The sequence below is a fragment of the Mytilus galloprovincialis genome, chromosome 3 (genome assembly GCF_965363235.1).
Source record: "Mytilus galloprovincialis chromosome 3, xbMytGall1.hap1.1, whole genome shotgun sequence".
NCBI lineage: Eukaryota > Metazoa > Mollusca > Bivalvia > Mytilida > Mytilidae > Mytilus > Mytilus galloprovincialis.
In genome coordinates, this window is record NC_134840.1 from 67,309,916 (window position 1) to 67,335,435 (window position 25,520).

Consider the following 25,520-nt stretch of genomic DNA (forward strand, 5'->3'; position numbering starts at 1 on the left):
ATGTTTCCACGTAAGCGTAATCTTGCTAATGTTTTAGGACAACTTAATATTACGAAATCTTGGAAAGCGTTTAATTGACATTGATTTCTAGAAATGGACCGGATTGTGAACGAAATTTGCGACGAAAATGACTTAAAGGTACGAATAAATGTCTAGCATCTCTTCATACATTTGACCAATTCATACAATATGGATAGAATATATGAAGGGACAATAAACATACAAAAAACCCAAAAGTGATGTCATAGAAAGAAGGCAAACAAGGTAGAGCCAGAGAGAAAAAACAACAGAAAACGAAATTTAAAGAAACTGTCTTGCATAAAACAAAAATATGCATGACTATGTTAATTTGCCTCTGCTGCCAGCTCACCAGCTCAGTTACTGAAATGATGACAGACCTAAATTGGTACCCACTCGAAATTAGGCTCTTACGATACAGACTTGTTTTCTTTTACAAAATTATACATGAAATTGTTGCAGTCCCTACACATAACCTTTTGATCTTACTAGACAATAGAACCAGACATAGCAATCCACACTCATTTAGGCAAATACAAACATCCAAAGACAGTTATAAATATTCATTTTATCCACGAACTGTTATAAATTGGAATCATCTGCCACAACAAATAGTATCATGCAGTACAGTACAGGGATTCAAGAGTATGATCTCAGAATCTGCTCTCATCCCCATATTCTATCCCTATCTATTCTGTTATCAAATGTATATAGTTTTATCACAATTCATTTTTTTTCAAATGTAAATACGTTATGTTGATTTTTTGATTTTATTATTTTTTTTTTTTTTTTTTTTTTGTTGTTGTTGCTAAAGTGTAAATTATAAATTTCATAGTCGACGCCCGGCGAATAATCTTCAATAATTGAAGGATCGCTAGAAACCTAAAGAAGAAGAAGGTCAGGGTACTACAGAACTGTCACTGTGAGAAGAAGATTAACAGAGAGACAGCAGTTCACAAAAAAATATACTGCAATATTACACAATTAATAAGTTAAACTTATAAGATTCACAACCCTGACCAAAACATGGGACTATACACATATGCTCTGATAGTGAAAGAGTAAAAAAAACAAAAAAAAGCCAGGCTAACTCTTTCAGTGATAGTGAGTAGTAAAACACCAGTTTACATACAATACACCTTACCGCTATTTAGAAATCTGTCCCGCTTGAAATTTTGATGTCATACAACAATCACTTTTCCATTGTGTCATCAGATAATATGAGGCAGGCAAATATATACCTTTGAAAGGGGACGAAGTCTGTATGATTTTTTATATGCCCGTCAAAATTTTGGCGGGACGTATTATGGAATACAAATGTCCCGTGTCCGTCCGTCTGTCTGTCCGGCGTAAACATGTCGCACCGTAACTTGAGAACGACTTATCTAAATTTCATGAAACTTATTATAGTTGTTTTTTATGATGGTCAAATGATCTGTATACTTTTTGGTGAAAATAAAATTTAAACTTTTTGAGTTATGAGTTATGGCACTTTGTAACTAAAACAGGGGTGTGTTTTTTTTTCACATGTCGCACCATATCTCAAAAACAATTCTTGATTATTGCTTAAAACTTTACACACTTCTTAGTTATATTAATCTAAAGATCTGTACACTTTTTGGTGATGATTCATAATTTCATTTTTGAGTTATTGAGTATTTTGTAAAAAAGGGGGAGGGGTTTTTTACATGTCGCGCCGTATCTCAAAAACGATTTATAATTATTGCTTAAAACTTTACACAATACTTTGTTATATTATTCTAAAGATCTGTATACTTTTTGGTGATGATTCAAAATTTCATTTTTGAGTTATTGAATATTTTGTAAAAAAGGGGGAGGGTTTTTTTACATGTCGTGCCGTATCTCAAAATCGATTTATGATTATTGCTTAAAACTTTACACACTTCTTTGTTATATTAATCTTAAGATCTGTATACTTTTTGGTGATGACTCAAATTTTATTTTTGAGTTATTGAGTATTTTGTAAAAAAGGTTATACGCCCATTAAAATTTGGCAGGACGTATTATGGTATACAAATGTCCGGTGTCCGTTTGTCTGGCGTTAACATGTCTCACGGTAACTTGAGAACGACTTATCCAAATTTCATGAAACTTAATTAATATAGTTGTTTCTTATGATGGTCAAATAATCTGTATACTTTTTGGTGAAAATAAGATTTAAACTTTTTGAGTTACGGCACTTTATGACTTAAACAGGGGTGTGTTTTTTTCACATGTCGCACTGTATCTCAAAAACGATTCTTGATTATTGCTTAAAACTTTAAACACTTCTTAGTTATATTAATCTCAATGTCTGTATGCTTTTTGGTGATTATTCAAAATTTCATTTTTGAGTTATTAGTATTTTGTAAAAAAGAGGGAGTTTTTTTTTACATGTGCCGTATCTCAAAATCGATTGATGATTATTGCTTAAAACTTTACACACTTCTTTGTTATATTAATCTAATCTAAAGATCTTTATACTTTTTGGTGATGATTCAAAATTTTATTTTTGAGTAATTGAGTATTTTGTAAAACAGGGGAGGTTTTTTTTACATGTTTCGCCGTATCTCAAAAATAATTTATGATTATTGCTTAAAACTTTACACACTTCTTTGTTATATTAATCTAATGATCTGTATACTTTTTGGTTTTGATTTAAAATTTTATTTTAGTAATATTTAGTTTTTTGTAAAAAAACAGGGTGGGGGGTTTCACATGTCCCGCCGTGTCTCAAAATAAATATATGGTTATTGCTTAAAACTTTCTCAGAACTATTTATGATTATTGCATAAGACTTCCACACAAGATGTCGGGCGTATCATGTGCTCATGGCACAGCTGTTTATTTTTACATGTCGTGCCGTATCTCAAAAACAATTTATGATTACTGCTTGAAACTGTACACACTTCTTTGTTATATTAATCTAGAGATCTGTATACTTTTTGGTTTGATTCAAAATATTTGTAAAAAAACAACAATTTACAAAGGGGGGGGGGGGGGGGGGGTTTCACATGTCCCGCCGTGTCACAAAAACAATAAATGGATATTGATTAAAACTTTCTCAGAAACTATTTATGATTATTGCATAAAACTTCAACACAAGATGTCAGGTGCAGCTGTTTATTTTCTAATTCAAACATATCTTAATTTCAAAACAGAAATACTGTAACGTTTCCGATTTTGGTTCTGTTGTTAGGGATTTTAGTTGTGACGTTCTTTAAGTTATGACGTCATATGCAATGTATACAAAGAAATGTATCATCAGGTAACGTTTTTTCATATCAAGGAATTATTAAAAATGAAATTGGTATTGCGTTCTTCCTATTTTATACTAGACTGATTAATATATATTTTACTCAAAGTTTTATGCAAACGAGACCGAAAAAAGGAAGTACATTGTAGATTTCTGCGCAGATGTGAGAATTCAAAACACGACATAAAATAATTTGAATGATTTTGAGTTCATTAGTACAATGAAAATATCGGGAAAATTTTCCCGATTTTTTTTCAATTGATTTTTTGTCGAGCCTGCAACTTTTGTTGCAGAAAGCTCGACATAGGGATAGTGATCCGGCGGCGGTGTTAGCTTACTTCTTAAAAGCTTTATATTTTAGAAGGTGGAAGACCTGGATGCTTCATACTTTGTATATAGATGCCTCATATTACGAAGTTTCCGTCAGTCACATGTCCAATGTCCTTGACCTCATTTTCATGGTTCAGTGACCACTTGAAAAAAAAGTTCAGATACTTTTGTAATGTTGAATTCTCTCTTATTATAAGTAATAGGATAACTATATTTGATATGTGTGTGCCTTGAAAGGTCCTCATGTCTGTCAGACAGTTTTCACTTGACCTCGACCTCATTTCATGGATCAGTGAACATGGTTAAGTTTTGGTGGTCAAGTCCATATCTCAGATACTACAAGCAATAGGGCTAATATATTCAGTGTATGGAAGGACTGTAAGGTGTACATGTCCAACTGGCAGGTGTCATCTGACCTTGACCTCATTTTCATGGTTCAGTGGTTATAGTTAATTTTTGTGTTTTGGTCTGTTTTTCTCATACTATATGCAATAGGTCTACTATATTTGTTGTATGGAATGATTGTAAGGTGTACCTATCTAGCGGGCAGATGTCATGTGACCTTGACCTCATTTTCATGGTTCAGTGGTCAAAGTTAAGTTTTTGAGTTTTGGTCTTTTTATCTAATACTATATGCCATAGGCCATCTATATTTGGTGTATGGAAATATTTTATGATCTTTATGTCAGTCGCGCAGGTTTTATTTGACCGTGACCTGATTTTCACGGTTCATTGCACAGTGTTAAGTTTTTGTGTTTTGGTCTATTTTTCTTAAACTTTAAGTAATAGGTCAACTATATATGTTGTATAGAAGCATTGTTAGCTGTACAAGTCTGCCTGGCATGGTTCATCTGACCTTGACCTCATTTTCAAGGTTCATTGGTCTTTGTTTAGTTATCTTGGTTAATGTTAAGTTTATGTGACAGTTGTATTAAAGCTTAGCTTTATACTTAGGACTATCAACATAATATCAATGATTAGTATAGAAGGCGAGACATTTCAGCGTGTGCACTCTTGTCTACTGTTATTGGGGACTTTAAAATGTTTGACATCAAATTTGTCAAGTAATGGCAGACAAATATCAATAAGGTGTATAGATAATATGAAAGTATAGTTATGGCTCGTTTCTGAAGCACTGTCTTTTCGAGAAGAAAATGGAAAACAAATGATTTTAGTTTGATCTTTTGTATCACTTAAACATGTACATGTCCAAATGTTTTTATTTCTGCTTGCATTCAGATTTTAGGGAAATATATGACATATTCTCACCACTTTTCTCATCAGTTTATTGCAATTTATTGCAGATTACTAATGCATAGTAGTTGCCATAGATGCACAAAAATCATTTTAACTGCTGCAATTGTTGTCTATGGAAGATACTGATTGCATGCATACATGTATGTGCTAATTTGATGAAAACAATAAGCTCATTTTGTAAGGAAGCAAGGATGGTAAAATTACCATAACCTGAATGAATAATCAAAGAAAAAATGCTTTAAGCAATGAGTATACATGTGTATTTTCTTGGATGCCAATGCTACCCAACAAATGGATGACATGCATGGGTACAGTTGTGATCTTCACCTTTCCTACTTTCTGAATTTTTATTTTTTCAGAAATTTCAGATCTTATATCAAGAGCAAGTCAAACGAGGTGTTGTAGATGAAAAAGCACAGTTTGAATATGCTTGGTGTTTAATCAGGGGTAAAGCTCACTCTGATACAAAGAAAGGAATTGCACTTTTGGAAGGTACACTATAACTATTAACCATAGAAATATACATGATTTATTTTTGGTGATGTCTACTGACTATGGACTTGTTTCCAGTATAATTATAGCAATCTTCTAAATGTTGATAATTTAGTTAAAGAATTGAAATATAGAGAATATTGTATAGATTAATGAATTTTCAAGGATAGATTGAATGATTCCATTCTATAAACTTATATAAATACATGTTTTTTTTCTCCAGATTTATTTAGAAGAATAAAGGAAGATGAAGGAAAAAGAGATTATTTATTTTGTTTATCACTTGGATATACAAGGTTAAAAGTAAGTATTATAATATTTTTTGTAAGATGGTTGAAATTTGAATTTTACTTATGAGAGGGTTTCGTAGGGGTCCTGATCCCGAAATCTTCGGCTTAAAAACATGTATATATTTGTTTTTCATTTTGTACATAAATCAGACTGTTAATTTTCTTGTTTGAATTGTTTTACATTTGTGGTTTCTTGGCCTTTTATAGTTTACTTTGTAGTATAGGTTTTGCTCATTGTCAAACGTTATACTGAGACCTATATAGTTGTTAACTTTCATGTCTCTGGTGAAGAGTTTTCTCTTCAGAAATGATACCACATCTTGTTTTTATTGTCGAGCCTGCGACTTTTGACACAGGAAGCTCGACATAGGGATAGTGATCAGGCGGTGGGTGCATTAGCTAACTTTTAAAAGCTTTATATTTAAGAAGGTGGAAGACCTGCAAGATGCTTCATATTTTGTGTATGGATGCCTCATGGTATGAAGTTTCCGTCAGTCACATGTCCAATGTCTTTGACCTCATTTTCATGGTTCAGTGACCACTTGAAAAAAAAGTTCAGATTTTTTGTAATGTTGAATTCTCTCTTATTATAAGTAATAGGATAACTATATTTGATATGTGCGTACCTTGAAAGGTCTTCATGTCTGTCAGACAGTTTTCACTTGACCTCGACCTCATTTCATGGATCAGTGAACAAGGTTAAGTTTTGGTGGTCAAGTCCATATCTCAGATACTACAAGCAATAGGGCTAATATATTCAGTGTATGGAAGGACTGTAAGGTGTACATGTCCAACTGGCAGGTGTCATCTGACCTTGACCTCATTTTCATGGTTCAGTGGTTATAGTTAATTTTTGTGTTTTGGTCTGTTTTTCTCATACTATATGCAATAGGTCTACTATATTTGTTGTATGGAATGATTGTAAGGTGTACATGTCTAGCGGGCAGATGTCATGTGACCTTGACCTCATTTTCATGGTTCAGTGGTCAAAGTTAAGTTTTTGAGTTTTGGTCTTTTTATCTAATACTATATGCCATAGGTCAACTATATTTGGTGTATGGAAATATTTTATGATCTTTATGTCAGTCGCGCAGGTTTTATTTGACCGTGACCTGATTTTCACGGTTCATTGCACAGTGTTAAGTTTTTGTGTTTTGGTCTATTTTTCTTAAACTTTAAGTAATGGGTCAACTATATATGTTGTATAGAAGCATTGTTAGCTGTACAAGTCTGCCTGGCATGTTTCATCTGACCTTGACCTCATTTTCAAGGTTCATTGGTCTTTGTTTAGTTATCTTGGTTAACGTGAAGTTTATGTGACAGTTGTAATAAAGCTTAGCTTTATACTTAGGACTATCAACATAATATCAATGATTAGTATAGAAGGCGAGACATTTCAGCGTGTGCACTCTTGTTTTCACATGTCGCACCGTATCTCAAAAATGATGCTTGATTATTGCTTAAAACTTTACACACTTCTTAGTTATATTAATCTAAAGATCTGTATACTTTTTGGTGATGAGTCATAATTTTATTTTCCAGCAATTGAGTATTTTGTAAAAAAAAAAGGGGAATTCTTTTTTTGCATGTTGCACTGTATCTCAAAAACAGTTAAAGTTTATTGCTTAAAACTTTACACACTTCTTTGTTATATTAATCCAAAGATCTGTATACTTTTTGGTTTTGATTCAAAATTTTATTTTACTTTAGTGATATTTGGGGGTTCATTTGAAGAAAAAAACCAGGGGGGGGGGTTTCACATGTCCTGCTGTATCTCAAAAACAATATATGGTTATAACTTAAAACTTTCTCAGAAACTATTCATCATTCTTGCATAAAACTTCCACACAAGGTGTTGGGCGTATCATGCGCTCATGGCATAGCTGTTTATTAGCCATGGCGTTGTCAGTTTATTTTCAATCTATGAGTTTTACTGTCCCTCTGGTATCTTTTGTCGCTCTTAAACAGAATTGAGAACATATATAATAAACATCATAGAGTGAATCCCTATGGTTTGATTAAAAAAGAAAATAGGGCAAATTTCTATTTTAATCCTTTTTTAAAATTAAATTAAAAAAAAGTAAAAATCATTAGTGACAACGTCCTCATTTGAATTAAATCAGATGAAAAATATTGCTCCCAGAGACAATTTTTCATCTGATAGGCCAAATTTCAAGTATCTTCTCTTCTATAACTAGAAGGAAAATGTTTTGAAACTTAAGAGAGTTGATGGTAAGAAGATAATCTGCATCTATGATGATCAAGTGGTGAACCAGGGTATTTGTAATGGCACCTTCACCCATCATGGACACATGATTTTGTTTAGCAGAAGGCATCATTCACCCATGTGTCATCATCAGAATTAAACCTGATCTTTGAATAAGTGTATAGGAGAACATGTGAACAAAGGAGCATTAATTATGTACATGTAGTAGTTTATTAATAACCATTTATATAGGCACTAATATATTGTAGCTATACAGACTACAAGAAGCCTCTTCTTTTTTAAAAAGAAAAAAATCTTTGATTCAATTATCATTACAAAAAAACTTTAATATATGACATGTCTAAATATATCTCGTTCATGCAGGTATATAAATCAGTTTACATTTAAAATAAAGAATATTCAAATTTGTAAAGTTTAGCAGAGTGTGAACTCCCTATTAAAGTGGCACACCCTGTGTAAAGATGACCATCTTTGTTTAGAGCCAGAGAATATGGACCATCTATTTCATTGGTCCTTGTAGAGTAATATTCAAGAATTTCTCCATCACAGGTCAAAATATGAAAGTAATGGTTGTACGGGTCTGCCAATATAATCTTGTTTGATTGTGTTATAATTACATCTCTTGGTTGAAAATGTTTGTCAGGTTTGGTATGAGGACCTGTGTAAATTTGTAAAATGTCTCCATTTTGCTTAAGCACAACAAGTCTTCCTCTACCTGCCTTGTCTAGCTGGTCAACAACACATATATTACCACTTTTTGTTGAAGTAATCCGAAAAGGAACTTTGAATAGTGGATTTCCATTGCTTTGTTGGTATTCCATGAGGTGCCCGCCTCTCTTGTCCATTACAATCACAGAGCGCTTTCCTTCAGCAGTAAATGCTGATCCTGCAGGAATGGCACCCATTATTATTTTCTGGTCCTTTGTAACATGAATTCCAGAAGTTATTAATGGTGCAATGTCAAACTTAGAATCAGTCATTTGTCCAGTTTTCCCACTTATTAACTTCAACTTCTCTCCTGCAACTGACAAAAGAATATCATAAGGAGAAATTACTGCCATGTCATAAACCCTAATGTTAAAACTGGATAAAATTTTGATGCTGTCTTTTTCTGGTTTAACATGTTGCACAACTTCAAGGGCATTGTCTCCTAGCCATAAAGAATCGTCTTGGAAAGAACAAGCAAGAAGATGAATATTTTTCATATCTGTTGTATACTCATTGATTACTTTAAGCTGCAATAACTCCTCGCTTATTTTGCCTACATCTTTGATATATAAAATCCTATGATTTCCAGCATTTTCCAATTTTGAATGAATTGTATCTTTACATCTGCTACACATCAACATTACACACTCCTGACATTTCCACTGGACTTTATTATCTCCCTTACAATGCAGGCAGCCATCTTGAATTTGTTCTTTTGATATTGTTTTTACTTTTATTGACTTGGTTGTAGCCATTTTTGTGAAATAATGTCATCTCTCTCTTTTGTTCACACTACATCATTTCTCAGAAGTTAAAATAATATGATGTGGAAATTTGAATTGCATAATGTTTTAGTTTCAGTTTTAAATTGATAAATTAGAATATTCAATAACTTATCATATTTGATTACATGTGCTTCTGAGAATTTAAACAGACAAATAAGGTCGTGATCATTCAAAATACAACTAAATGAAAAGCACAAGTATCAGATAATATATTATAGTACATCAATGTATTGTGGAAAGTCACATGATTTAGGTGGTGATTTAATTTTTGACATGTTTCTAATTTCAAAATGTAATTTAACAATTCATAATATATTATCAGTGATCTGAAATTTGAATAGTTATACAGACTCATATATATAATAGGAAATTTAAACAAAGTGTAATTTGATATATGATGCAAATGTAATGTGTATGTTTCACCTATTAACAAGGTAAAGGAGATAGGTTTAGATTTTAAGGTTTAGATTTTAAATTGTTAAAGTTCAAAAGAGTTAAACAAAATCTTGTGTTAAAGGTAGATCATGTGTCTTCTTCCTCTTGTCAAATTGTAAAATGCAGTTTTATGGTCTAGATCTTTTATAAGAAATGGCAATTTTTAAAGAGGAAAGTGGTTCATTTAATATGTTTGTAACAGAGAGGCAGAACTCATGACTTAAAAATTACAATGAAGAACACTATGTGTTTTATCTCAATATCACAACTATATATATTAAAACTTTTTTTTGTAAGATTTTTTTTTATCTTTGCCAAATAAGGGGAGATAAATCAGATACCAAACTTTTTGAAGGAATGTGAAGTATTTTATCTATTTTATTTGGTAGTAAGAAAATGAGTCTGTGACTACCCTTATTGTTGTTGAGATTGTAATCATGCAAGTTGATGCAACATCTAATGAATCTGGCTTGGTAGTCTCAAATTTACCAATTTTATTATGATTTTGGTGATTAAAAAAATAGTGCATTTGGCACAACATTGATTCTATACATCCTATCAGTCAATTAAATTACATGATTTGTGTATGCTGCACGAATCTATAGTATCTGTTCTTAAAATATTTGAAATTAGAGTTATCTTTCTATGTACATAATTGTATTTTAACCAAATTCAGATACAAACAAATGTACAATGATATGTGATGTTTAGTTGTTACAGAAAACATGAATGCAAGGACGCCTCCGGGTGCGGGAATTTCTCGCTACATTGAAGACCTGTTGGTGACCTTCTGCTGTTGTTTTTTTCTATGGTCGGGTTGTTGTCTCTTTGGCACATTCCCCATTTCCATTCTCAATTTTAAAGGTTGTTTGGAAGTCATTAATATAAAAGTTGAGCCTAGAATTATTTTCTGTTTAAAAAGAATTTCTTCATATTTTTGTAGGAATATGAAGATGCATTAAAATATGCTAAGGCCCTATTAAAAGTTGAGCCTGAAAATAGACAAGCACAAGGCTTAAAACATTATATAGAGGATAAAATGAAGAAAGGTAAGATCTTGTGTAGAGTAATTTCAAGGTATGCTTAAAACACCTAATCAAAAGGTATACACAAAAACACTTTCTCAAAAGGTATACATAGATACACTTTATAAAAGGTATACACAAAACCACCTTATTAAAAGGTATACACAGATACACTTTATAAAAGGTATACACAAAAACACCTAATCAAAAGGTATACACAAAAACACCTTATCAAAAGGTATACACAAAAACACCTTATCAAAAGTTATACACAAAAACACCTTCTCAAAAGGTATACATAAAACTACTTTATTGAAAGGTATAGACACAAAAACACCTTACCAAAAGTTATACACAAAAAACCTTATCAAAAGGTATTCACAAAACACCTTATCAAAAGGTATTCACAAAATCCCTGATCAGAAGGTATACCAAGTACACAATAACACCTTACCAAAAGGTACACACAAACACATCCTTGTAAAAAGGTATACACAAAACACACCTTATCCAAAGGTATACACAAAACACACCTTATCAAAAGGTATACACAAAAACACCTTTTCAAATGGTAGACACAAATACACCTTATCAAAAGCTATTAAACAGATATATCATGTTAAGGAGGGGTATTTTCGAAAAATACCAGTCGAGAGAATGTTAAATTTCGCAAGCCGTAAGTCAAGGGAAATTCATTCTCAAGACTGGTATTTTTCGCAAATACCCCTCAAGAACATGCTATATCTGTTTAATTACATCGAATGTTAATGTTCCAAAACGCATTGATGATCATGACGTTACAAGCCTCCAGTCGGATAGAGTATTTTTTGGCAAATACCACGGCAGAGAGGGTATAAAAAGCATATCCTTTTTGCAAATACCCCAGCAGCGTTAAAAAATGAATGATATTCATTTGATAACAGTAAATTGGTGAAAAATACACTGGATATCAACCAATCAAAACCCAGGATTCTTACATAACACCTAATCTAAAGGTATATACATAACACCTTATCAAAAGGTATACACATTAACACCTTATCTAAAGGTATACACATAAACACCTTATCAAAAGGTATACACATTTTAACACCTTATCTAAAGGTATACACATAAACACCTTATCAAAAATTAAACACATAAACACCTTATGAAAAGGGATCTACACAAAAAACACCTTATCAAAAGGTATACACATAAACAACTTATCAAAAGGTAAACACAAAAACACCTTCTCTAAAGGTATAAACAATAACACCTTATCAAAATGTATACACAATAACACCTTATCGAAAGGTATAGGTGAAATACCACCATTGATTTTCCCCTATTAGTCTTTGTTAAATTTGCACTTTTCAAAAAAATGTACAGAATTTATCTTTGTTTCAATAAAGAAATACTTGGCATGAGTAAAGTTTTATCCTGTCCAGTACTATAGAAAAAATTTCATATAACATTTCATTGCATATAAGAAAATTACCATCATTGGAAGTTAACCAATCAAATTCCTCCTCTTAATTTATCTGTGTACAAGGTTTAGTCACCATGTAACCTCAAGATTACAAAATTTTCTATAGAAATCCCAAATAAAAAATAATGGTGTTTTGAAATACCCAAGACATATGTTTATGACACAGAAATATTTTTACTGCAACAAAACGTAGGATTAATTACCTACAACTGTCAAATTTAAGGAAATATTTTTCTAGACCTACTTTCGTATACAACCGGATGTGACGTACCATGATTTGGTGGTATTACACCTAAAGAAGACATTTTTGTTCAATAAACTGAATGTAACTTTTTTCGTTTGTAATACTGGTTATTTCAAGCATTTCTGCCAAGTTTTGTCATAATCAGTTCAATAGTTTGAGAAAAATCTAGTATAATGAAAGACGACGTCTACAGCGATTCCAGCAAAATTTCTTCGACAAATCCAAACCAAGCCGCATCAAGATGGAATAGAGTGTGGACCAATAAATGATCAAATATCTATCTTATCTGCCTATAAACAGTTAAATATAATACACAAGATGATTTTAGAAAGATAAATACCACTAATGGACCTCTTTGTCTTCTTTATAAGGTCTCTTTTGGTCAATTTAGACCTCTTATTTCCTCAAAATTTCAACTTTGCAGCCCAATAAATAAAAATTATGGGGTAACTTTCACTCATTTATGGTAGAAATGTTATAAAAAATGAGTAATTGAAGCATTTTAGCAGATTGAACAATCTATATAAAAGTTTACTGTCTCCAAGGAGGTTTTTTAAGTCCTTACGTAAAAAATTAAATTTATGCCACATTCCAGAGAGGGACATAACAGGCATCTCTTTTAGTAAATTATATGTCGTTACAGCATTAAAAATAATTTCATCTACTTATAACTATATATTTATTTAAGTATTTCCTAGGAAAATGTTCTATAATAGCAGAATATAAGAAATAAGGAGACCCCCCCCCCAAAAAAAAAAATACACATAGTATGGCTTGTTCTGTCAACTGAATATTCATGGTAGAGTTCTATTTCAAGACAATTTTCTCATAAAATGTGTTTTGGAGACTTAACCACTCAGAATATTTCATATTTTGTAATATTTCATTTAAATAGCAAGAAATTTTAACACATGAGATTACTCACAAGGTCAAATGTGCATGTACAGCTTCCCATAATAGGTGTAATACCACCATTGATTTTCCCCTATTAGACTTTGTTAAATTTGCACTTTTCAAAATAATGTACAGAATTTATCTTTGTTTTAAATAAAGAAATACTTGGCACGAGTCAAGTTTTATCCTGTCCAGTACTATAGAAAAAATTTCACATAACATTTCATTGCATGTAAGAAAATAACCATCATTGGAAGTTAACCAATCAAATTCCTCCCCTTAATTTATCTGTGTACAAGGTTTAGTCACCATGTAACCTCAAGATTACAAAATTTTCTATAGAAATCCCAAATAAAAAATAATGGTGTTTTGAAATACCCAAGACATATGTTTATGACACAGAAATGTGTTTATTGCAATAAAATGTAGGATTAATTACCTACAACTGTCAAATTTAAGGGAATATTTTTCTAGACCTACTTTCGTATACAACCGGATGTGACATACCATGATTTGGTGGTATTACACCTATACACAATAACACCTTATCAAAATGTATACACATAAACACCTTATCAAAAGGTATACACAATAACACGTTATCAAAAGGGATTACTAAAAAACACCTTCTCAAAAGGTATACACAATAACACCTTATCAAAAGGTATACACATTAACACCTTATCTAAAGGTATACACATTAACACCTTATCTAAAGGTATACACAATAACACCTTATCAAAAGTTAAACACATAAACACCTTATCAAAAGGGATCTACACAAAAGACACCTTATCAAAAGGTATACACAAAAACACCTTATCAAAAGGTATACACAATAACACCTCATCAAAAGTTAAACACATAAACACCTTATCAAAAGGGATCTACACAATAAACACCTTATCAAAAGGTAAACATATACCCACCTTATCAAAAGGGATCTACACAATAAACACCTTATCAAAAGGTATACACAGAAACACCTTATAGAAAAGTATACATAAAAATCCCTTATCAAAAGGTAAATGCAAAAACACCTTCTCAAATGGTATACACAAAAACACCTTATCAAAAGGTTTACATAAAAATCCCTTATCAAAAGGTATACACAAAAACATGGCTGTTATCTGCTTTTGGATGGGTTGTTGTCTCTGACATATTCCCCATTTCCATTCTGAATTTTATCAAATGAACTGACTCTACTTTTTATGAGGGTATATCATCTTCTTCCAATACCTAAATTTAATCTTAAAGTAAGCTTCAACTTCATTTAATAGAATATTGGTCATGTGGATAGAATGTACAAGGTTATTTAATTATATTATATATTTGCCAGTTTGATAAGGATTAGGAAGCTATTGGCTTGTCCATTGTAACAAAATAAACAAATCGCTTGTTTTTGTTCTACTTTTGACCTTTTTGTTTATTATCTCCCCTTATTATGAATTTTTGTTTAGGATAACTGGAATTTTTGGGTATTTATCAATGAGACACTGACTAAAACTACAAAAGAAAAAGAGAAGATACATTTTGAGCTCAATATAGGGTCAACAATAAACAAGTGTATAAACAATATGTCAACCTCTAAATGAGGGGGAGGACAGGGGTAAGGGAGACAGGGAGAAAGGGGGTAGGAGAAAGGAGAGGAGGGCTGGGAGAAAGGAGAAAAAGTTGGAGAAAGGAGAAAAAATAAAATATCTCTCCTTTTAAAAAATGATCTAATATTTCAAGAAAAAATATCTCAAAAGGAGATGTTATATTCTAATGGGAGAAAGGAGAACGGGGGTAGGAGAAAGGAGAAGAGGGGTGGGAGAAGGGAGAAGGGTACCCCCTGTCCTCCCCCTCCTAAATCAACCTGGCTCTTGAAAATTAATAGCATATTCAGGAAATAACAAAATAGCATTGAGATATATCTAAGTACAACACTGATAAGATTCCTGACTTTGGACAGATGCATGAAGATGATGAATATTCAGAATTTTTTTATAGCTGACTATGCGATATGGGCTTTGCTCATTTTTGAAGGCCGTACAGTGACCTATAATTTCTGTGTCATTTTGGTCTCTAGTGGAGAGTTGTCTCATCGGCAATCATACCACATCTTCTTTTTTTTTTTTATATTAAACTAGTGTATTGTTTGTAAAATATTTATTTGAATTTCCGATTCTTATATTATATATATGAGGTCACACTAAGACATTTATAGAAATAAATTAAAGATTTTTGAAGATGATATCATTTAAATTTTGATTTTATTTTGTTTACAGATGGTTTGATGGGTATGGCAATAGTGGGCGGAGCTGCACTAGCTATAGGAGGTCTTGTTGGATTAGGAGTTGCATTAACGAAAAAGCTGAATTAGCAAACTACTTGCAGGGGTAATAACATTGAGGACCAAAATAATAATGATATGTATGTTTTACTGTATTGGAAACAAACCCATTATTTTTTTATGTCAACATGTTTGTTATCCTGTCACTATAAGAACTAGTTTATTGTATTCTGCAACATTTGTTTGAGGGATTTCACTATTTTTATTATTGACAAAAATTGAAGAAAAAATACAAGTTATTTTGATAGAAGCTGTAACTGGACATTATAGTATACTACACAAATCATTGATGAGGGTCAGTGATATGAACTATAATATAGTAAAAAGCAGCTTTCTATTTAGTGATTTTTAAAAGTGCAAATGTATACTTACAAAATATATATATGTAGGACTCAAATCTATGGCGGGTTCCAAATCTATGGCAGATTCCTAATCTATGGTAAACGTGACGTTACAAACGCCAAACAACTCAAATCTATGGCAGATTTTTGTTTTCTCCAAATCTATGGCAGATCTGCAGAGAGTAACATATAACGTTACAATAGAATAACGCCATATTACATCTTCGCCGCCGCTAACGATGGTGGAACCCATAGATTTGAACACCATTCAAGATGAAGTTATTTTCCTGACAAAAATTTGCTGGTGGTTTAAAGGAAGATGTGACCTACTATTCCTGAAGAGGGACAAGATGTGCTGTACCGATCAATGCCCGTGATAAGGTCACCGCTATTTTCAGTATCGCATATTTTTCAAAATGATTTTGGTAGTAGTCGTCTACGGTTTACGACTGGAAAAGTTTTTAAATTGAAAGATCAAATTACCGGATACAAATTTGATTTAAATCTACATCAAATAAAAAAGATGAATTAACGATATCGCTGAAATAAATATTATTTTCCTGACAAAAATTTGCTGGTGGTTTAAAGGAAAATATGACCTACTTTTCCGAAGAGGGACAAGATGTGCTGTACCGGTCAATGCCGCTATTTTTAGTATCGCATATTTTTAAAAGGAGTTCTGGTAGCATTCTACGGTCTACGGCTGGCAAAGTTTATTATGTGAAAGATCAAATTACCGGATACAAATTTGATTTAAATCCACATCAAATAAAAAAGATGAATTAACGATATCGCTTAAATAAACATTATTTCAAAATTCAAACTGTACTTTATTTTTATTTGTTACTTTTTTATTATTTGTTTTATACAAAAAGCGGTCTTCTTGTTTGTTAAACGACTTATTAGTTGGTTTAATGAATGGATTAAACAGATACCATTCACAGATTAAAAAAATTGTTTATTTTTTACAGAGCACATCATTTCATCTTGAAGTCTGTAATAAGGTTTATGAATTTATAATTTATGACTTTTTTTGGTTGACCATTATATGGAATGTTTATTTCACAAATGTTTATAGACATGTTCCCGTTGTCGTATATTTCCTCTTTCTTAAGACAAGGCATTGGTCGAAAATGTACTGTATTAATTGTTTTCCATTTGCAAAAAATTGCCATAGATTTTGAAACAATAAAAATCTGCCATAAATTAGGAAACTACAAAACTTGCCATAGATTAGGATTGTAAAAAATCTGCCATAGATTTGGGATGGCATGACGTCACATTTACCATAGATTAGGAATCTGCTATAGATTTGGAACCCACCATAGATTTGAGTCCTACATATATATATAAAATATGTAAATTTACAATTTTTGTAATTTGTTGTAATCAAACAAATAATTTGTAAGAAATTATGTTTGAATTGAAGAGTGAGATTTACTGTGTTTTTTGTGTTTTTTCTACTTTTTTAATATTTTGAGAATGGACATTTTCTGGAATCTTCTTTCAAGGGTTTGAGAGAAATTAACATGGCGTCACGTCTAAAAAATATATATTTTATACATACATTTGTCATTTGCTGTTTATTTACAGAATGAAATAAAAAATGTAGGTGCCCTGCAACTCTTTTATCAAATTTTCTTGTGACCAAAAAACACTTTAAAGTCATTTGAAATGCAAATTCATTGACTCGTAAAATCTACAAACTTTTTATTAATGCGAATGGATGAGTATCCCAATGTTAAGAACTTCCTTTAATTGCACTAATTAAAATCATATTTTGATCCAGTTTTCAAAAATTGCAAAAATAAATACACATGATAAATTCTGAACTTACAGTGCTTGCTTGAATAAAACACTCACTCAATCAATACAAGTTAAGCCTTTCTAAATGAGGAATTGTCAGGTCCCCCTCTCTTTGCAAAGTTTTAATAGAGTTTTATGTATACAACCATTTTTATGTGCCAATCATGTTTTGTTAATTTTTTGTGTTTTGTCTTGTGAAAGTTTAAATTAAAAGTTTGCATTTATAATATTACATGCATTGTGTATTGCAAATTTTATTAACAAGGTACTTGTAGCAAAATTCAAGTATGATTCCTGTTCATTTTTTTTATGAAAACAAACTTGAAAATAAAAATTTGAGTTTATTTTGTTTTGTTACTTTTTATGTCCCACCTACAATAGAAGAGGGGCATAATGTTTTCTGGTCTGTGCCTCCGTTCAGTTCGTCTGTCTATCTATCCTGCTTTGGGTTAAAGTTTTTGGTCAAGGTAGTTTTTAATGAAGTTGAAGTCCAATCAAATTGAAATTTAGTACACATTTTGACCTCAATTTCCCGGTTCACTGAATGTTTTAAATTATAGTGCAAGTGGGGCATCCATGTACTATGGACACTTTCTTGTTTATCACTGTTATATACTTGTGTTTTCAACGGTTAAACGTTGGGAGGACCGAATATTGAATACCAAAAACGCTAATGGGTTAACCAGACTTTTTTTTCAATTTTAATAGATTAAATATAATGTGTATTGAAATCATTAAATAATTTTGATCTATTTAAAAATTATTGTCATGATAATTAATTTGATATATTAATTGTCCAGTATATTGATTGCTTCTGTGTATAACAAGTTGCTTTCTTTAAAAAAAGAAAAGCAATACATGAACCTAAGACCGCTGACTGCCGGGTCACCAAAAGATTGTTGCTGAATTTGTGTTTGCTTTTGAATTGAAATAATTGACTGTGAATAGAAGAAGCCAGTTGAACGTATATATTTACAACTTCTACTTGAAGAGTTATTTTAAAGCTCGACTATTTTATATATTACTTGGGAATGTACATATTTTTTCCGATTATAACCCATTGGCAAATCCTAATTTCTACTAACCGGATGACTTATGCAAATTGCACAAACCTATCGCAATACAAATTTATACACTCAGTTTGCTTTATAATCTGGAATTCTGGATGCATTTATTTTATCTATCATATCTTTATATTTTGTTTTCTAAATGAATGCCTTTATATTCTCAACTCGTATTTGAAGCTGTCTTTACTCATGGTAGATGTTGTATGCGGTTAAACCTGTGGCATGCAATTGATTGGGACCCCTTATGAAGAGACTTATTTTGGTCTCATAAAACATCTCAAATTTTAAGGATTTCCTGATTTTACTTAAATCAATTCAAACATTATACAGAGAAACTTAGTTTTGCCGAAGAATTTCTTAATTCAGAAGTTAATGAATACCTGTACACACTTTCAAAATAACCAATTTATATAGAAAGGTATGTAGATATAAAAAACGCCAGACACGAGTTAAGTCTACAAAAAAAGCATCAGTGACGCTCGAATGAAAAAATTAAAAGGCGAAATACATTACAAGTTAAGGAATCTATTCCTTGGGTAGACAATCCTCAGCTTTTTGAAAAGGTCAAAGTTTATAATAGGACAGTGACTCAAAAAAGAAAAACAAGAGAAACAACTCGAGGTCAGAATACCGTTAGTAATGATGACCGTGCTTGAAAGTCGCATGTAAAGCTCTTTCTGCCGTGTCCTGAATTTAGATAACAAAAACGAAAATAAGCTTCCACGAGTGAATTTAATAGTATTGCATGCAAGTAGTATTTTAGCGCACGAAATAGTAAATAGAAAGCATCTCACTGATACTCAGGAAAAGAATACGCATTTGCGTCATCACATATCTTAATCTAATAGTTGAAATCGAATGTCAAACGGCCTATATAAAATGTTTTGACTCCGGATTAATAGACATTTTATCCGGAATTTTTGAGAACGCAAACCGATATATATAGTGTGCTTTTGAAATGTGAATGAATCAGGACGTGTAGGATAGTCGGTCAACACAATTAATACAATTTTCAAAACCGTATCATAGTACAAATATTTAGATGCTATAACTAGAGGTTAAACTATTAAAAAAAATTTTTTTATAATAAACTAACGTTCCTGTTAGTATTTTTTTCAAATTCTTTTGAATATATTATATAATATCAATAAACATGAACGTCAAGTATTTACAGATTACTTTTATTTATCGAATGAATCTATTTTTAAATTCTAACATTCCACTACTATACAAAATATAATCAAAGACTTCTAAATCCATACTAACAGTATAAAATAATCAACATTGGGGTTGTAATTATTGTAAATTATTTGTACGGTTTTTGTGAGCTGCAAGGATTTAAAATCATGCTTTATGAATTGAAAACACAAAAGTATTTTTATTCACGACTGTTTTAAATTTAAATATTTAATAAATTGATCATACTTTCCGTTTTATGGATATATTACAATACAAAAAAATAAATAATAATTACTCATAAAACATAAAAACTAAAATGGTATGAAATAATTAATGTAGAAATATAATGATTATTGTTTATACACATTTTTTTTTTTGTAGGATGCAAGAATTTATTTAGATTTAATTTTTATGTTTCTTTTACAACTGAATATTTACAAATACCAAAGCAGAGTATCTTGTCGTATAAAATACTTTAATTGCAACTCTGAAAATAGTCTGATTTCAATCATTGTTAGTTTCTCCAGAAACATAAATACAGTATTTATTTTGTATATATTTGTTTGATTCCGATTGAATTAAATACTTTTGATAAGAATATTATCTTTCTTTTTTTTTCAGTCTAATATTATCTTTCTGTTTTCCGATCTAATATTAATATTTTAACCAGAATGTTATCTCCCGTATGTCTAGTATGATGAAATACACAGTATCCCGTAGTTAAATCTTCAAACATAATTAGTTTACATGTTATCGAGACAACAGACAATATACCACGTTATAATTGACCCAGATACACACAGTGCACAGTGGTCGTTTTAAAACAAATATAATTGCGTCGTCAAGGGCCATCAAGGGACCATACCAAAGACGTAGATAACAACCTGTTAAGACCTGTATAAATTACCGAAAACTTAAGAGACGTTCCGAGAATTTTATTCTGACTTCCGGCCGAGAGATATCGAGTGGCCCACAGACACATCCAAAACTCGCCAATATATAAATATATAAAAATAATAATAATTAGAACCTAGACATTTTGTTTATCAGCTGGGGGCAAGATCTTAAGTAAACATAATTAGTTTACAGGTTTTTTAAACCATGCCTTTAAATCAGTAATTTGATTAATTTTACGATTTACTTCATTATTTTATTTTTGATATAATATTGTGCAGTTCTAAATCTAAAAATGCAACCTCCACTGTGCAAGGCTTTTTCATACTTTAAACGAAATGCCAACTCAAAATTTGTGAAATACAAATCAACGTGAATGTTATTTAAAAGTAAAATCACAAAAATACTGAACTCTGTGGAAAATTAAAAACAGAAAGTCCCTAATCAAATGGCAAAATCAAAAGATATAACACATCAAACAAATGGACAACAATGGTCATATTCCTGACTTGGTACAGGCATTTTCTAATGTAGAATAAATGGTGGATTAAACCTGGTTTTAAAGCTGGTTAAACCTCTTACTTGTATGACAGTCACATCAAATTCCATTTTATTGACAATGATGTGTGAACAAAACAAATATACATAATAAGTAAGAATGTCACAAATATGGGTACAGCAGCAACACTAATCCCACTAAAAACTGGGGATGATCTCAGGTGCTCCAAAAGGGTAAGCAGATCCTGCTCCACATGAGGCATCAGTCTTGTTGCTCATGTAATAATAAGCTGGTAAATAGTCTTAATTCGGTAGGTCACATTCATGAAAAGGGAACAGGATTGAAGTTACAACAAAAGGAACATATCCGATATCATTTGTGAAATGGATATTCAGTAACAGACTCAGTCAACCAACTTGTGATGGCGTTCGTAATTTTTACAAAGTAATGATTTCAACTTCAACATTTGGCACTCTTGGTTTAAAAATGTAAATTCACAATTGGGAAGCTGAAATCATCTTTTTTGTCGTTTTGTTTTCAACCTACCCTCATTGTCAATTTCTAGATATAAGTCCTAATCAAATGGCAAAATCAAAAGCTCAAACACATCAAACAAATGGATAACAACTGTCATATTCTTGACTTGGTACATGCAAATTTTTTATGTAGAAACTGGTAGATTGAACCTGGTTTTATACACGAAACCAGACTTAACCAAGAAAACTAAACATTGACCAATGAATCATGAACTTGAGGTCAAGGTCAGATGATCCATGCCAGGCAGACATGTACAGCTTACAATCCTTATTATAAATACAACAAATATAGTTGACCTCTTGCCTATAGTTTAAGAAAAATAGACACCAAAACACAAAAACTTAACACTGAGCAATGAACCTCGAAAATGAGGTCAAGGTCAAATAAAACCTGGGAGACTGACATGTACATTATAAAATATTTCCATACACCAAATATAATGACCTATTGCATATAGTTTAACAAAAAAACAGACCAAAACACCAAAAAACTTTGACCACTCAACCATGAAAATGAGGTCAAGGTCAGCTAAATCCTGCCAGTTGGACATGTACACCTTACCAACATTCCATACATCAAATATAGCAGACCTATTGCACACAGTATACGAAAACCAGAGCAAAACACAAAAACTTAACTATAACCACTGAACCATGAAAATGAGGTAAAGGTCAGACGACATCTGCCAGTTAGACATGTTCACCTTACAATTCTTCATACACCAAATAAACTAGACCTAGTTATTGCTTATAGTATCTGATATATGGACTTGATCACCAAAACTTGACCTAGTTCACCGATCCATGAAATCTGGTCAAGGTCAAGTGAAAACTATCTGACGGGCATGAGGACCTTGCAAGGTATGCACATACCAAATAAAGTTAACCTATTACTCATGATAAGAGAAATTATCATTACAAAAAATCTTAATTTAGTCACTGAACCATGAACAGACAGACGGAAACTTCGTAAGGGACGACATCAAAAGATCAATGTAAGATAAAAAACTTAATTCAAATAGTTTGGGGGTGGGGGGTTGAACTGCTGCAAGATTTTACATATATCCATATGGGTCAATCATTTTTTTCCAAATTAAGTTTAGAGGGGGGTGGGGGTCAGTGAAAAAACTATGTGAATTAAGTTTTTTATCCTTCATTGAACTTTTGATGTCGTCCCTAACATAAGGCATCTATTACAAAGTATGATGCATCCAGGTCTTCCATCTTCTAAAATAAAGCTTTTGAGAAGTTAGCTAACGCCACCGCTGCCGGATCACTATCCACATGTCGAGCTTTCTGTGACAAAAGTCGCAGGCTCGACAAAAATGAATGTTTTTGTCATATGAATTTCTCACTTATTATGAGAAGTAGGATAACTATATTTGCACATTTCTTGCAATGTCTTAACGAGTGTTGGACAGAGGTCACCTGCCTGCGACCTCAATTAATGGATCAGTGATAAGGTTAGACTTACGTGATTAGGTCAGTTTTTAAATACCATAAGAAGTAGGTTAACAGTATTTGGTGTGTGGAATGATTGTAATAAGTACATGTCAGTTTGGCAGGTTTCATCTGACCTTTACCTTTTTTCATGGTTCATTGGTCCATGTTAAGTTTTGTTGTTTTGGTATGTTTTTCAAGTACTATAAGCAATAGTTCAACCATATTTGGTGTATGTAAGGATTGAACTGTGTTCATGTCTGTCTGGCAGGTATCATCTGACCTTGATCTCATTTTTATGGTTCAAAGGTCAATGATAAGTTTTTTTGTTTTGGTCTGTTTTTTCAAAAAGTATACAAAATTATAATTGGTGTATAGAATATTGTACTGACATGATTTATCTGATCTTGACCTCATTGTCATAGGTTTTTGAAAATCTTAAGTTACTGAAATGCTTTTGAGTAAGACTTTTATCTTCAAGAATTATATTAAATCAATGGTCAGTAAAGCGGCAAGCGCGACATTTTAGCGTGTGCACTCTTGATTTACAAGTCATGCAATAATTTGTCTGTGAGTCGAACTACGAGTCCTGTCAACACCGACGCTGTGAGCTCGAATCCCGTACATGACAGGAAGCACTCGAACTCATTAAATCTAAATTAACTAAGGTTGTCAGTTTTTCTACCCATTGTGATGTTCTCCGGGCAATCCGATTTCCTCCACCAATTAAAACTGATGCCACGAAATAGCATGATACTACTGCTGACAATAGCGTTAAGGTTCGGGGCCATATTTACACTTCAAATTTTACTCTAAGTACATACAAACCAGTGCATACAAAAAGGCATGGAAGGTAATAGACAATTAAATTTTAAATGGTCATGTTTTAGATAATTTTAACCTTTTCTGAATTTTGAGATTCCTTTTTTCCGTTCCCACAGGAGGTTCCAAAATAAACTAAGTCAACAGACGGACAATAAATATATATACTACACAACAAAAGGTGATTCAAACTGTAAATGAGTGGCCCCATATCAAATGAAAAACAGGTGTTTGTTTATTATATAAAATTCTTCAGTCTTAAAAAAGGGAATCTCAAATTCCAGGTTAGTGTTTAGTTTTCTGAAACATAAAACGCATTAAAATTTTACTTACCTAGTTCCACTCATACCTTTTGAAAAATTCCAGGTACACAGGTTTATGATCTTTCATACTCGGAAAAAATTGCATACTCTGATTATTTGAGTCTGAACAATAAAATCCTGTATGGTGATGTTGGCGTGATGACTGATTGCAATCATGAATTTATAGCATTTACAACAGGTTTCATATCGACACTAGTTGCAATAAAGACTACAAACAACCGCTTGTTCGGAAACTGTACAACTCTGATTCGTTGATTATTATAAATTTAATGTTGAAATATTCATATTTAGATATAATGTTTAATAAATATACATTTAAAATTCAGAATATTCAAATCTGTATAATTTATCTGAGTGCAAACTCCCAATGAAAGTGGCACACCCTGTGAAAAGATGACCATCGTTGTTTACAGCAAGAGCATATGGGCCAAATATATCATTGTTTCTTGTAGAGTAAAAGTCAAGAATATCTCCATCACAGGTCAAAATATGAATGCAATGATTGTTCGGGTCAGCCAAAACAATCTTGTCTGATTGTGTTGTTATTACATCTCTTGGTTGAAAATGAAAAAAAGGATAAATGTTTTGAAGACCTGTATAAATTTGTAAAATGTCTCCATTTTGCTTAAGCACAACCAGTCTTCCTCTGCCTTCCTTGTCCAACTGATCAACTACACATATATTTCCATTGTTTGTTGAAGCAATCCTAAAGGGAACTTTGAATAGTGGATTTCCATTGCTTTGTCTGTATTCAATCAGAAGTCTGCCTCCCTTGTCCATAACTACCACAGAGTGCTTCCCTGCTGCAGTAAATGCTGCTCCAGCAGGAATGACACCCATAATTAC

The 25,520-nt window shown here is 31.9% G+C and overlaps 1 protein-coding gene across 1 annotated transcript; it reads left to right on the forward strand.

The window, feature by feature from the left end:
- Positions 1-33: 33 nt before the first annotated feature.
- On the forward strand, positions 34-15,980 carry LOC143068695 (mitochondrial fission 1 protein-like). Its single transcript, XM_076242939.1, has 5 exons — positions 34-138; positions 5,221-5,353; positions 5,577-5,656; positions 10,742-10,847; positions 15,703-15,980. Exons 1-5 carry the CDS (start codon positions 94-96, stop codon positions 15,795-15,797), a joined length of 459 nt encoding a protein of 152 aa, XP_076099054.1. The 5' UTR covers positions 34-93; the 3' UTR covers positions 15,798-15,980.
- Positions 15,981-25,520: the final 9,540 nt, after the last annotated feature.